This window comes from Pleurodeles waltl, chromosome 1_2 (genome assembly GCF_031143425.1).
Source record: "Pleurodeles waltl isolate 20211129_DDA chromosome 1_2, aPleWal1.hap1.20221129, whole genome shotgun sequence".
Lineage (NCBI taxonomy): Eukaryota > Metazoa > Chordata > Amphibia > Caudata > Salamandridae > Pleurodeles > Pleurodeles waltl.
In genome coordinates, this window is record NC_090437.1 from 1021194822 (window position 1) to 1021209858 (window position 15037).

At 42.2% G+C, this 15037-nt stretch overlaps 1 protein-coding gene across 2 annotated transcripts in view; it reads right to left on the minus strand.

The window, feature by feature from the left end:
• N4BP2 (NEDD4 binding protein 2) overlaps positions 1-15037 on the minus strand; it is a 1101392-nt gene that overhangs the window by 815078 nt on the left and 271277 nt on the right. For both annotated transcript variants that reach the window (XM_069202011.1, XM_069202014.1), the window contains exon 5: positions 9255-9343. In XM_069202011.1, coding sequence (XP_069058112.1) covers positions 9255-9343 — 89 coding nt within the window. The remainder of the gene's footprint in view (positions 1-9254; positions 9344-15037) is intronic.

Below are 15037 nucleotides of genomic sequence, written 5' to 3' on the forward strand. Positions count from 1 at the left end.
CTAATTCTGGTTTGCCCCAAAGGAGAAAAAATGGGTCCAGTTCTTCTTGATCCAGCTCTCATTCGTGGAAACTCTCCATGGTTCTGTTTGAACGGCCTGAGACGGCCAGCCAAACACACATGTGCACTTAGTGCACTCACTCCTCCTCCCTCTCCCACCTCCTGTGGCCCAGCCCCACTCCTCCCTGCACTGCTGGCTGAGCCAGCAGCAGAAAAATAAAATGACTATGGTTTTATTTTTCTGCTGTTGGCTCAGCTGGGTGGGGGGAGCGAAGGGGGGGGGGGCCGCCCCAGCTAGAAACGTGATCCCTTGTAGTGATTGATTTTTGAGGGTTCAGCGTCAGCCCCAATTTGTGGAACCAAGTCATGCAATCCTTTAATACTTTCACTGCTTGAATAGGTGTTTGTGCCTTTAGCAACCAACTGTCTAGGTATGGGAATACTTTGTGACAGCGTGTTCTGAGGGCTAGGTATTTTGTAGAAATTCAAGGTGCTGATTTGAGGCTGAATGGGAGGGCTTAGAACTGGTAATGGGTGCCAGATAAGGTGAAACAGAGAAAACTGAGATGTTTCGGGTGTATGGGAATGTGGAAATATGCATCCTGCAGGTCAAGAGTGGTCATATAAACCCCATGGTTTAGGAGACGCAGGACATCCCTTACAGTGACTATGCAAAATGATTGGTGTTTGAAAATTTGTTGAGTTTTCTGAGGTCCAAAATGGGTCTCCATTCTCCCGATTACTGTCTTACCAGGAAAAAAACAAGAATAGAAGCCCGTGCCTCTCTGGGTGGATGGTATTATCCCGATCGCTCCCTTGTCAAGCATAATGTGAGCTTCTTTTTCTAATTAGTGAAGATAAGGGGGGGCGCCCCTTTTGGTGGCAAGTTTGGTGTTTTTTGAATGAACAGGGTATGACCATGAGTTATCAGATCTAGCACCCATTTGTCCGTGGTTATTTCCCACCACTGATAAAGATGTTTTGAAATGCTTAACCCACTGTATGTGGACTGGTAGTAGATGGCACCCGACTGAAATCACTGTTTGCGGACAGTGTCCCTGGATTGTGTGGATTGTCTTCTTCACCCTGCCTGCTTGGTGTAGGCCGTTGACGGTAACGAACTGAACTGTTGCTGCTGGTATGTAGGACTAAACCTTGATTGAAAAGGCTGAAGATAGCGCCAATAGCCACCCCTCTGTAGGTAGAAAGACACCTACCTCGTGCTCCGTGAATGGGAAACCTGAAGAACTGTAGTGTGCCCAAAGACTTGGCAGTGTCTGTGTCTGTCTTGATGGTGAGTAGGACATCATCAATATGTTTCCCGAATAGTGTCTCACCACTGTATGCCATGTCAAGTATTTTTGACTGCACCTCTGGCCTAAATGATGTTGCTTTAAGCCATACTTGTCTTTGCAAAACAGCAGCCCCTGCCAGCTGTCGTAATCCAGTGGAGGCGATAGAAGTATTATCTCTGAGGATGTGTGTTCCTCTTCTTGTAATATCTTCCGCGCTTCCAACTTTCGGTCTTCAGGTATTAGATCTAAAAGGGCATCTATATCCGACCACATTTGTTTATCATAATGGGACAGATGGCTGAGGAGTCTGCCACACAAATTGTGATGGCAGACATACTGGAGAAGCGCTTACCAATGTTGTCTAAGCGTCTGTCCTTTTTGTCAGGTGTAGCGGAAATTGGGGTAGAAGGTTTTTTGGAACACCTCTGCACTGCTTGTGAGGCCACTGAGTTCGCCTTGGGGTGTACTGTAAGGCAGAAGGGAGAATCCTCAGGGGCCTTATACTTTTTATCTATGTGTGGAACCACTGCTGCCACAATTGCTGGGTTCGCATTAGTTTGGCCCTCTTCCCAAGTGTGATCAATAGTAGGAATGGCTCGAATTGATTTCCATGCTTTCATACAGGAAACATTCTTAGTGTTTTACTGTAACAGGTAAGTCAAATCTTGCTGCAGCCCTTTCCATCAAATTGTGGAAACACCCGATGTCTTCATGAAAGGAGTCCGAGGGGTGCAGCTTCTGGAGGGGCGGGCATGGGAATAAGATACTCATCCCATTCGTCTTGAGGTGGATGAGTGTCCTGTAGCTCACCTTCTTCCATGTCATCGTCAGATGACGAGGGGTCATCTTTTGGTGGTGCTGCAATTGACGATGCTGGAGCCATTCTAGGCGTCGCTGGCAGAAAAGTAGGACTAGGCGTCTCAGGAACTGTTGTTGGAGGATGAGAAGCCTGAGGTGCATTGGCTGATGGTCAGGGAAGCAACTACAGTAATACTGCAACACAGCTTGCAGATCTTGGACCAACTGAAGTGGTAGCTGCACTTTATCTTGTGAATGTTCTCTATAGTGGTAGGATGGATACCTGTGAGTGGGCTGTGATGTACAATACTGTCCATAATAGGAGTCATCTGCTTCCTCATTATCATATTTTTGATATTTTACTTATAGCTCAGAAGGGCTGTGAGCTGGGCCAAACAGATCTTCTTCATCAGAGTCCTCCAGATCTAGTTGAGTACTCAGAGGATATGGCGACACCTTGCTAGGAGAGGTGTCATGTGGTTCGAGAAATGTTTTGCTGACCTTAATGTAGGTTGAAGGCATCGTCGACGATGTTGTCAACAAGGGAATATATTGTAATGGAGTGGTCGTCATTGACAGAGGTGGCATTGATGATGATGATGTTGCCGTCGACAGTGGTGATGTCGACGATGGTCCCATGGACGGTGGTCTCAGTAGACGATCGTCCCATCAACCCTGGGCCCGTTGACGATAGAGTCTCCATCGATGAAGGTTAATTGACGGTATAGGTGTGTCGACGGCAGTTGTTGCCGCTCTAATCGTAGTTGCGGGTGTCGTCAGCGACGCAGTAGTTACCATCATCATTGTTAGAGGTTTTCGTCAACGGTGTGTAAACATGTTTTGGAGATCTCACAGAAGGAGTTGGTGGTTCACATGAGACAGTTTTTGAAAAGACTTTAGAAGATTTCTCCTTTTTGCCACTGTCTGAGACCCATAATGGAAAGTCTTTAGGGCCCTTCTAGCTACCTCAAAGGTTCCTTGGTTGTTGAACCGTGCGCCCTTGTGAGAGTGGGTTGAGGTGTTGCTCTCTTCTGAGGAAGTATCTTTTTGTGGCTTGGTCTACTGTAGCCACAAAAGAAGCCTCGCTTCAATGTCCTTTAGAGTCTTGGTAGAAAAGGTTCTGTATACCTTGAATCCATAGGTTTGTAATCTGGAGGAAGGCAGTATAGGCAGCTCTTATGTGGGTCAACCACATATACTCTCTTCTTCCCACACGTTTTGCAGGATCTGAAGAGCCCCTTTTTGTAACATCCGACATTTTGATGCTTTCAGAAGCTGAAGTAAGGAAAACATTGAGCAGAGCTCAGGGAGGCTCCATTCACACGATGTGCAGTAGAAAATCTGAGAGACTGGAGCTTCTGTGCTGAGGGTTCTAGAGGATGCTCTCTCCTGACTGACTGGAATTTTCTAATGATGCAAACAAGCTGTCAAAGTGAATGCATGTTAACATTGTTTTCTATGAGAAATTTCTCTATACTGCTAATTTGTAGTACAGCGGGTCTCCTACCTCGACGACAGGGATGATTCAAGCATGTGAATCCATGAAAAATCCCAAACTGGAGAAACAGTCTGACACCTGGGGAATATTTTAAAGGTGGAGAATCCACAGCTAGATAGAGTCTCTCCCAGAAAGAGTGTTATCATAGGTAAGTAACTTGTTTGTCTAGACATCTGAGTTTAGCTCCTAAAGAACCAGACAACGAAGATTAGTAACTGAAAGAAAGGGTGCCTAATCCTTCCTCTGTCCATGGGCAGCAATTCTTTTCTTAATGGAAACCAGACAGCCTAGATGTGAGGAGATGGGCATTGGTTCGCAAAGTGGAAAACATTCTTTCCTGTATTTTCCCTTATCACTGATGGCGCAACACATTTACATTATTTTTACACAATATATGATAACCCACTTGCAGGGTATAGTCCTCACTAACCATCTCTTACTAACTACCTCCAAGGATATAAGTCATTAGGCACTAATAACATACATTTAGTCGTTTGCATATAGTTATATAAGTTATTTTCTAAAAGAACCATTGACAGATCTTGCTTCTCTGTCTATAATAACGCAAGCTATTCACTGAGGTTGGGCTCAGGTGCCAGCCATTTAGCTGACATACTAACTCACCCAACAAAGGGTTACTACAGGATCGGCTGAGCAAGAGGTTACCAAGTTTCCTTAGTTGCCAAGTTCCCTCATATAGCAATGAACTGCCAAGCCCCTACATTTAGCAATGAGTTGCCATGCTATCCTCACTAGGCAATCAATATATTAATTAAATATATACAGGCACCTACTGAGAAGAGGGTATAACTGCAGGCTTGAACATCTTCTCTGGTAAGCCGTCTGTCTAGTCATGTGGGCCGTAACAAGGTTTGCAGGGTGGGTTTGCATAGCTCAGTAGATCTGTGTTGGGAGGAAAGTCCCCTGCATTGTGAACAGGCATGTACCCCTGTCTTGAGTGCCCGACTGCGTGTGAACCTACTGTTGTGCTAATCTCTTGTGTGCAAAGAGTGATAGGCTTATAGCTAGTAATGTGAGGTCCAGATCCTTTTCTGTAACTTAGAGAGGCACACTGATAGATGGTCACTCTTCTTTTGGGCTCTGGCTCCATGCTCCATCTAGACCCAATGACAGTGGACAAAGCTAATGAGGACGGAAGCCACCAGAGAGTTGGGCAGTCAGTCCATTGTTTTTGAATGTGCTGCAGAGCTTTCGAATTTGAGCTGTGAGGTTAGATCTGTGATGTTGGTGCATGGGTCAAGTTGTTTTGGAAGCCGATCTATTAGAGGCATGCAGTGAGAGTTTGCACGTCCAGCACTGATCATTGTGAAGAATTCCTCCCTGATTAGCCACAGTAGTTAGTAGTTAGAACTGGCACTGGGCCTGGGGAGAGGCTGGCTGGGGAGAGACAAACCCACCTGACCATAGGTCTGGATGCTGCATGTGAATGTGGGAGGACACTGGCTACTGAAATAGCAGGGAAGGTGTAAAAGTGGGCAAAGCACAATTTTTTCAACCTTCAAAGCAGATACTCTGGCAATTCTGATTCAACTGATGTGATTCAAGGATCTGGGCTACGGCAGACAGATGTTGGGAGCTCTGGACACATTAACAAAAAACTTGAGAAAGTGGAGAAACTCATGTCATGTACGGAAACAAAACTAGAAGCAATGGATTACAGAATCAAGGATGCTGAAACTACTGTGACATCTCTGTAACTTACGGAGGGCTGTCTGGAGATTAAATTTGGGCAGTGGAGAAATGACTGTAATAGTGTGAGCGATTCTAAGATACATAGGTAGGTGCCTGGTGCACTTTGGAGCGTAACATGGAGATCTGACAGCACAAAGAGGGGGGCCACTGCTCATGCTCCTGGGTTTTTCCTGAGCAACTGACAAGACCACTACTTGAGGAGAGGTGCTCCTTTTTCAGAGACCATTTATCTCTTCTTGACACCTTAAATAAGAAAATGGCATGCACGGTTCAGTGGCTCCCTTGGAGAGGTGACAAGATGGTGAAGATGAGAGAGTCTGCAACCATGACTGCTACTGAAAGATCCAGTACTACGAAAGGAGGCATTATGTAACAAGTGTCTCTCGAATAGCGAGTAAGCTTATACCCCTTTTCCCTGAGGGCAGTAGAGAAGCACTCCTGAACAAGCACCTTCAGACAGCAATGCTGAATTCTTCAACACGTAAAGTCTGGCATAGGAGAGCAGTCTGGTTTTGCCACGTGGAAGTGGGACAGTCTTACGTGGATGGCCTTGAGAACTCTTCTTAGACAAGTACATTTGCTTTGAATGTGTTGGGCAACACAGAATAGCAGCCATTGTTTTGTTTACCTGAACTCTAGCAGTATGCTGATTTTTGGTTCCTTGTACACCGGGCATTTTGTTGTCAATATGAGAGTGAATAGTGAATTTAAATGAGGTGTTTCTTATACTGCTGGCTATCGGGGTGAGAATGCTTCTTTCTTTCCCCATGTTCTTTCTTCTTTGTTGTCTTCTGCTTTTCCCTTGTCTCTATCCACCCTCTCAGTTTCCTTTATTTTCCAGTGTGAATGCTTTGGAGACACTGCTGTATTTTCATCGTATGGAACTCTTTATGTTGTATACAATGTGTATTGAATACTATAAAAACTGTAGTAAGCCCTAAAAACCTCCAAGAACGAGGACAAGCAGATCTCAAAGCTGCAGCTGCTCATTTTGCTCAGGAATCTTGTCATTCAAGTGTCCTCTCCAATTTTAAGTGGGCAAGTTTACTGTGTAATGCAGCAAGCAGGCATTGACACATTTAGGTTCCGGTGCATTCAGCCACTGGCAGATTTTAAGTTAGGCTAAGTTGCAGGATGGTATGAAGATGGCAGACTGGTCAGGGAAGTAATTACTTAATATGTTTTACTATAAAGAAATTGATCCCTATTGGTATATACGCTTTGGAAATGCAGCACCCCAGGGCAGACATAGACTACAATAAACTCCGCATTTTACTAACGACATTGAATGGAAGCCAGTATCATACGAAAAAAACGTGGAAAATATTTACATTGAAAGTGGGAGTGTTACAAAATGTTTGTGACAATAACAACCACTTCAGAATACAAACAAAAAAGAGTTGGATTGCCAGAGAGAGATGATTAACAAGAAATAAGTGCTGCTATGGTTCCTACAGTGCTGAGAGAGTCATTGAAGAAAGGATACATCAAGCAAAATTAATCTATGATGCTAGGAGAGTTTTTTTCCAGCCAAGAGACACAACAGTCTGTTCACATGTTTTCTGGAAAATGTAACCCGCCTTGGATTAATTCTTTCACAGTTTTGCTGCTACAAATTTTCAAACGACATTTAAAGTATAATACTCACTTCCATGTCATTAGAGGAATCCAAAATGTCCTCAAAGCTAGCTGGAAAAATGTACATTACAAATTTTTAGCCCGCAAGCTTTCATATTCAAATCATTACACATGGAAAAAAATGGGTAGTGGTGGCTTGGCGGGGTGCACTTCCCAAACGTAGTATGCGTACAGTCAATAATAGTTCATGTTGATGGGAGCTATGGTGCAATGTGGTGAAATAAGCCCCACTACCACAGAGCGTAATATGGTATTCAAATGAAACACCAATCAAGATTTATCCCAGACACTGCAGCACTCGAAAGAAAGTTCGTAAATAAACAAGTCCTCCAGTTAGGTTCAGTTGTAGTGGGTTCTTTTAATGGAACACATGGACATCATTTCCATAGGATGGTCGCTGTTCCATAATCACAGCCATCATAGTCATAAGATGAGCATCGTTCCATAAACACAGCCAACACGTGTTTCGTCACAATATGTGACTTTTTCAAGCCTGCAAGATATATACAATAATTATGGTATCCAATCCTTGTCCAGAAGTGTTTAAGAATGATAGCATAAAGAATGAAAAATGTAAGTCAAAATAATGAAGCATGCGTCCAATTAAAAAAAGAGGACAGGTGGTAAGATATCCCTATACTCACAGGCAAGAAGAGAAAAAAAAAGCGATTGTGAAAACACACTTTACTTTGTTGACAGGTCCACCAGCATGTACAAAAGTGTTGTAAGTGCCAACCGCATAGCAGTGTCTTAGTAACAAACTTAAGGTGGTTATACAATTCGCCCTGTCACCATTGTTAGTGCAATTGTGCGCCAGACACACCAAAGATAAGGGGGTGGTGGTGAATCATAGCAACAGAGGAGTAGAAAAGTCATATCTTTAGAAGTAAACACATTCTAAGTAGTACCAACAAGTATCTGAAAAGGGGATGTGTCACACAACCATTCAGAGATGAACCCCCAATATGAAAAAAATAAGACTGGGTGAAAAAATCAGCCTATAAATAGGAAACTCACCAAAAGTAGGCACACTATGCATGAGAGTTTATGGGGTCACTCACTTGTAATAGGGTACAAAGAGGACCCTATTGTATAAGACCATGGTAAGTCTCGTGCCTATGGGAAAACAAAGAAATATATAAATAGGGCAAGTCCTAGGGTGTAAAGGCAGTGGTTAAAACTACATAAATTGGACGGAGGCCAAATAGCGGTATGCAAAATAATAGTGCTGTAACATTAAAAAGAACATGCAGCAAAAAGCAAGCAGCAAAAAAAAGTTGTGCGTCGGGCTATCAATGGAGTCACACTAACCCTAAAGACGAGAACCGCATTGTGGCCTGGAAAAAATATATGAGGTAAGTCTGTTGAGGAAAGCATACGCATTCTCATGAGCATATCAATATGATATGAAGGAGAACTGTATATGGTCCCGGTCCCAAGCAAGAAAAATCTCTGTTTAACATTTACCTGAGACGGGACCATTAAAAATTAGGCGAAAGCCTGCCATTGCGCACAGTAAATGCCCATGTTTAAAACACAAGCGAGAAATATCCAGATTAAAGCTTTAAGGTAAAAGCAAAATGAGCACAGTGGTTCTAAAGTCGAGGAAAAATGAGCCACATGGTCCCAGACTCAAGCAAAATAACCTCCGTAGAACATTAATCTAAGATGGGATCATTGAGAAGGGCGGAAGCCTGACGTTGCCCAAGGTAAGTTTGCTACTGTGACACTGCTATGCGGTGGGCACTTACGACAGGTTTGTACATGCTGGTGTGACCTGTCAACACAGTAACATGTGTTTTCGCAATCGTTTTTTTTTTTACTCTTCTTACTCGTGAGTATAGGGGTATCTTACCACCTGTCTTTTTTTTCCAAATTGGACGCATGCTATACTATTTTGACTTACATTTTTCATTCTTCATGCTATCATCCTTAAACGCTTCTGGACAAAGGATTGGTTACCATAATTGTTGTATACATCTTGCAGTTTTGAAAAAGTAACATGTTGGCTGTGTTTATGGAACGATGCTCATCTTATGACTATGATGGCTGTGATTATGGAACAACGACCATCCTATGGATATGATGTCCATGTCTTCCATTAAAAGAACCCACTACAAATAAACCTAAATGGAGTATTTGTTTATGTACAAACTTTCTCTTGAGTGCTGCGGTTCTGGGATAAATATTCAAATCATTACACAAATGCTGTGAAAATGTTTATAACACGACACAGACTGAGCCATTAACAAGTAACTATGCATACAAAATTTACATACAAAACACACAGTTAGAGTGATATTTTATACTAACCATGGCAACGTAAGGCTTCATTTCCCACGCATGTAAGTTGGTGTTGTCAATGATTATAGGAGAAATGTTCTTCTCAAAAGATTCTTTTGCTAGGTAGTTTGAAAAAAAGTGATAATAAATTACAATTCCCTTCAAATAAAAGCATTATTTTAAAATCATACATTTGTTATTATTTGTATTCTAAATCATGCCCCTTGTAAATACTATTTTCAAGATGAGCCCAATGCAGCTGCTTAGCAGCATACAGAGCTTTACAAACAGCAACAATAGCAAAATATGTGTACATTGACCGAATGCTTGTTATTATAACGGAACTTCCTTACTGTTGGTATTCTAAAAAGCTGTCATAGGGATATACATTATGCAAAGCATGAGGCCGACATGAATGAATGCGCAACATAACCCACGGGAAAAAGTGGGCGGGTTAGACAACCAGGAAAGTGAGTGACTAAAAGCTAGCTACCCACACAGAAAAACAGGTGAGGTTCAAGGTCATGTGGTAATATGGGCAACACTATATCCCCTACCCCAAGTCTATGAGACCACCCCAACACCTGCAAACAAATAATATAAACCATAATTACTACACCCAATCCTCAAGTTCAAACAACAGTACACCTTAGAATTCTGCATACCGATCAACATAATTCAATAAGCATGGTCCAAGACGAACAGTTGTGTCTGACCTCAACATTGTTTTTTATTAGTCAATAGTTCCTGGGCTACAAATAAAATTTGCATCACTATCTACTATGGCTCCACACAATGTAACCATTAAAGTAAATTTGCTTCCCACAACTCCTCAAATCTAAGAGAAACTGAAGAAATGGCTGTGCAAAATCTACTGCAGTGCTCATAGCAATTGTTTTTAAAGATACCTACTTAGCTAAAATATTAAACCCTGTCCCCATGCACCTTAGACACTTACAGTAACAATTGTCAATTGTGTCAGTCTATCATTTCTCAAGTCATGGCAAAGATATGATGCAATGGTTATTTTTGAACTATGTCACTTCAATACTTCTGGAGTCAAAGTTAAGGAATTATTCAACCAATAGATATTCATGGCAGTCAAGTAGATTAAAACCGTTTGTGGCATTTTATCAGTGCTGATATACAAAAAAAAAGAATTTAATTTTCTTATTTCACGTTTTTATTTAGTGTGGTTCAAACCTATGTGGGTGTAAATAAACATCACAAATAACAATCAACGTAATAACAGAGAAAAGGGGGGGAGATGTGTTTTTAGGATGGAATATTCCAGTGAGTCTAGCAGAAAAGATGTTTGTTGAATAATAACACTCTTAAGGGTTTGTCTAAATTGGAAGAGGTTATCTGGACATTTCAGTTGATTAACAAGAAAGAAGTGATGCTATGGTTCCTACAGTGCTGAGAAAATAATTGAAGAAAGGGGACATCAAGAAAGCATTATCCTTACTTCTGGGGTCTCTCACATGCCCAGAAACACTTAGGAGGTAATAAAAATAGGTGGGATGTTAAAGGCACAGTGAATTAAAAATCTGGAGAGAAGGTTGAATTTCATTTGCACGTCACCGTAATCCCGTCCCCCCGATATACCTCTGTAAAAAAAATTTTTCAGAGATTTTCATTTTTGGTTTGTGTTTTTGGATCATTAGAGAAGTAATTTAGCTGGGGTAGACATTGCTGATCTGGGCCGAATTTTTCTGGACGATATTTTTGAAAATGGTGGATGTGATGCAGTGATGATGTAATATTTCAGGAACCATGAAACCTATATACTTCATTTGGTGTCAAAGCATAGATTTTGGGGGTCAAGTACTTTTATAGAGACAGAAAATAACTCCTCACTGCAACAATTTGGCCATTTTCAAAACTGGCGGCTATAACAGGGGAAGAAGAGACATATATAGAAATGAAGCAAATAATATATATTTTTAATTCTTTTATGTATACACCAATGTTTATGAAATGATTATGGAAAAAAAATGCTTATCACTCCTGTTTTAGACACATTTTCATAGTTCGCTTTATTTATTTGTTTCAGCAATCGCTCGTGGTACATTTGTAGAAGGCTGAACATTTGAGAAGACCATATCGACAGGGACATCTTTTTGTAGCACAGGTTCTGCAAGTACATGTAAGTTCTGGGGGTAGAGGCTTTAGAAATGTTGTAGGTTTTAGCACCCAATGAATATCTTCCCAACCAAAATTCACACTGATCTTTCTCTACATATGCAGGATCCAAAACATTTACACATCTGATCATGTCGAACGCTCTTTTAATGTGTCCACGCACAGAATATGACGTCGGTGGAAGGTCACTTAGTGAAATTGATCTTTTGAACTCACTGTACCAAAGATCGTCAAATTTGTGACAGTCAGAACTCTTTTCCACACACGCACAAGATATTTTTCTACGTCTTCAAAGTCACATTCTTCTTCTGTATCAGCAAATCCTTTTAGAAACTTCACAGGTTCAGTAGTTAAAGCTCCAAGCTTTATCCCAGTTTTGCTAATAGTGTCACCACTGATATGAATATGTGCCTTGATAAGCACGCTGGGCATCTCGGGGTCAAGTTTCTTGTATAGAATATGAAGTGGGATTAAGGGCCTAATAATGAGTTTGGCGGGGGATGACCAGTCTGCCGAACTTCCAACAGGGAGGCTCCCGCCATACTGGCTAACTCCTCGTCGGGCCCATTCTGACATTCCCGCTGGGCTGACGGCTAGAAAGCAAGGTGTCTGCCCAGTGGCAGCAGCACCGTCACCAGCTTGTATTCGAGCCGGCTTCAATGCTGCTGCATGCAGGTGGCACCAGCACCCTCGCAATGCTCAATGTCCGCACAGCACAGCCGACAGAGCAGACAGCACAGCAGACACAGTAGACAGCAGACAGTGAGCATTGCAAGGGTGCTGGGCAGGGGGGGGGGACTCATGCAGTGCCCATGCCAAGTGCATGGGCAGTGCAGGGGCCTTCCTGTGGCCCCCTGAACCTGTTCTCCGTAAGCCTTTTCATGGCAGTGAAGCCATTGTGAAAATGCTGTCGGACAACGAGGTTGTAATCAGCGGGGCAGCTGATTGTGACCTGCACCCGCTGTCAACGCGTCAGGGTCACTGATCCCGGCAGAGACGCTTTACCCTGGTAGTCTGACCAACAGGGTTGTAATGTGGCAGTCGGATCGCCACAGCAGCGGCGGTGATGACCACCAGACTCATAATCAGCCCCTAAGTGTCTTTTCTTGCCTGTTTCATAACATATCTATAACTCGGACAATCCTTGACTTATGAGCATTGCAACAAATCTAAGTAGCACAATAATAACATCTGTGTCATTTGACAGTACAATGACTCCACTGGAACCATTTCAAACAGCTCACTCAACATTTAGAAGCTTTCTCCAATTTGGTGTTAAGTGCTTGAACAATATGCTGTACCTTTTGAATATATCTCTAAAGGCACCAACTCCTCATTGACAATCATTCCACTTGCAATAATTGGAAATTGTGTTCACTGATGCATCAGCAATGTTTTGGTGAACTAACATCTCCAAGTTCATCTTGTTCGATGTTGATGACCAAAATTTTGCAAGTTGCATAGGTATAAGTGTCGAATTTTTGATGCAGGCAATGTCAATTGTTCCACTTGTAGACATTAATCTGATTCTCTCACATTCTTTGACAGATAGTTCAAGATAACTGTCAAAGACAATGTGCAGTTCTTGCATGGTGCACACTGACTTTGATATCTGTACAACAGTCCGAACAACCTCTCCAACGTTTTGCATGAATGAAATCTTGACCATTTGCAATTGTGACATGTAGTCCATAACAGCAGTTTTCAATGAAGAACACCTTTTCAAAATAAAATTCTTCAGGTAAAAGTTTTTTTTTCCAAGCTCTTATAATAATTTGTTTGTTGGAAGAAGATCATGTGACAGAATGTGCTTGATAATTTCACCCCATTCTTTTGTTACATCTATTTATGTGCTTGCAAAAATTGTTTTTTGTAACCTGTTTTGTAGTGGCTGGTTGGATGAAACTCTTACTATGGCGATTAAAGCGTAGAAGTTTAGCTTTAGTCAAACAGCTTTTTCTCTTTCAATACAAACATCCCCTACTTCAGTTCTGAGTATGGTTTTGATCCATGCTCCAGGACATTTAGTAGACTTCTCTTTATATCGTTATCCACAATATTGTTTGGTCACGAAGTTGTTTAGTCGCATAGGCCCACTCATTTTAAAGGGGTTTCCTTGCTGCTGCATGAAATGAAGAATATGTAAAAAAAATTATGGGGCAACCCTGTAACCCGTGGACCATGGTAAAATGATTTAGAAACAAACAGAACGGTCCCTGCGGGGGAAGTGTCAGCCTTGACTGCCATGGCAAAGATTCACCCACCAAATGGTAGAGTACATCCAAACTCCTTGTATAATGAAAATGTCACTTACACAGTGTACATCTGTTCGTGGCATCAGTCGCAGTAGATTCGCATGTTCTGCAATAGCTCGCCATCTGGTGTTGGGCCGGAGTGTTACAAGTTGTTTTTCTTCGAAGAAGTCTTTCGAGTCACGGGACCGAGTGACTCCTCCTTTTGTCTCCATTGCGCATGGGCGTCGACTCCATCTTCGATTGTTTTTCCCCGCAGAGGGTGAGGTAGGAGTTGAATTGTAGTAATAGTGCCCATGCAATGGAGTGACTAAGTATGCACTTATTTAAGGTTGAGATGATACATATATAAATAATTGAAGGTAACTTCCAAACTGCTACAGGCTCCCGGGGAGGCGGGTGGGCACATGCGAATCTACTGCGACTGATGCCACGAACAGATGTACACTGGGTAAGTGACATTTTCAGTTCGATGGCATCTGTCGCTGTAGATACGCATGTTCTGCAATAGACTAGTAAGCAGTTATTTCCCCAAAAGCGGTGGATCAGCCTGTAGGAGTGGAAGTAGTCTGAAATAATGTCCTTAATACAGCTTGACCTACTGTGGCTTGTTGTGCGGATAACACGTCTACACAGTAATGCTTGGTGAATGTGTGAGGCGTAGACCATGTGGCTGCCTTACATATTTCTTGCATTGGGATGTTTCCTAGAAAGGCCATGGTAGCACCTTTCTTTCTGGTTGAGTGTGCCCTTGGTGTAATGGGCAGCTGTCGTTTAGCTTTAAGGTAGCAGATTTGGATGCATTTAACTATCCATCTGGCTATACCTTGTTTTGAAATTGGGTTTCCTGCATGAGGTTTTTGAAATGCAATAAAGAGTTGTTTAGTCTTTCTGATGTTCTTTGTTCTGTCAATGTAATACATTAATGCTCTTTTGACATCTAATGTATGTAGTGCCCTTTCAGCTACGGTATCTGGCTGTGGAAAGAACACCGGAAGTTCCACTGTTTGATTTAGATGGAACGGTGAAATAACCTTTGGCAAAAATTTAGGATTGGTCCTTAGGACGACTTTATTTTTGTGTAGTTGTATAAAAGGTTCCTGTATAGTAAACGCCTGAATCTCGCTTACTCTTCTCAGGGAAGTAATGGCGATGAGAAATGCCACCTTCCAGGTTAGGAACTGTATGTCGCAGGAGTGCATGGGTTCAAAAGGTGGACCCATAAGTCTAGTTAGGACAACATTTAGGTTCCATGAAGGAACAGGTAGTGTTCTTGGTGGTATAATTCTCCTAAGGCCCTCCATGAATGCTTTAATGACTGGTATTTTATATAGGGAAGTTGAATAGGTAGTCTGCAGGTATGCAGATATTGCTGCAAGGTGAATCTTAATGGAAGAGAAAGCTAGGTTAGATTTT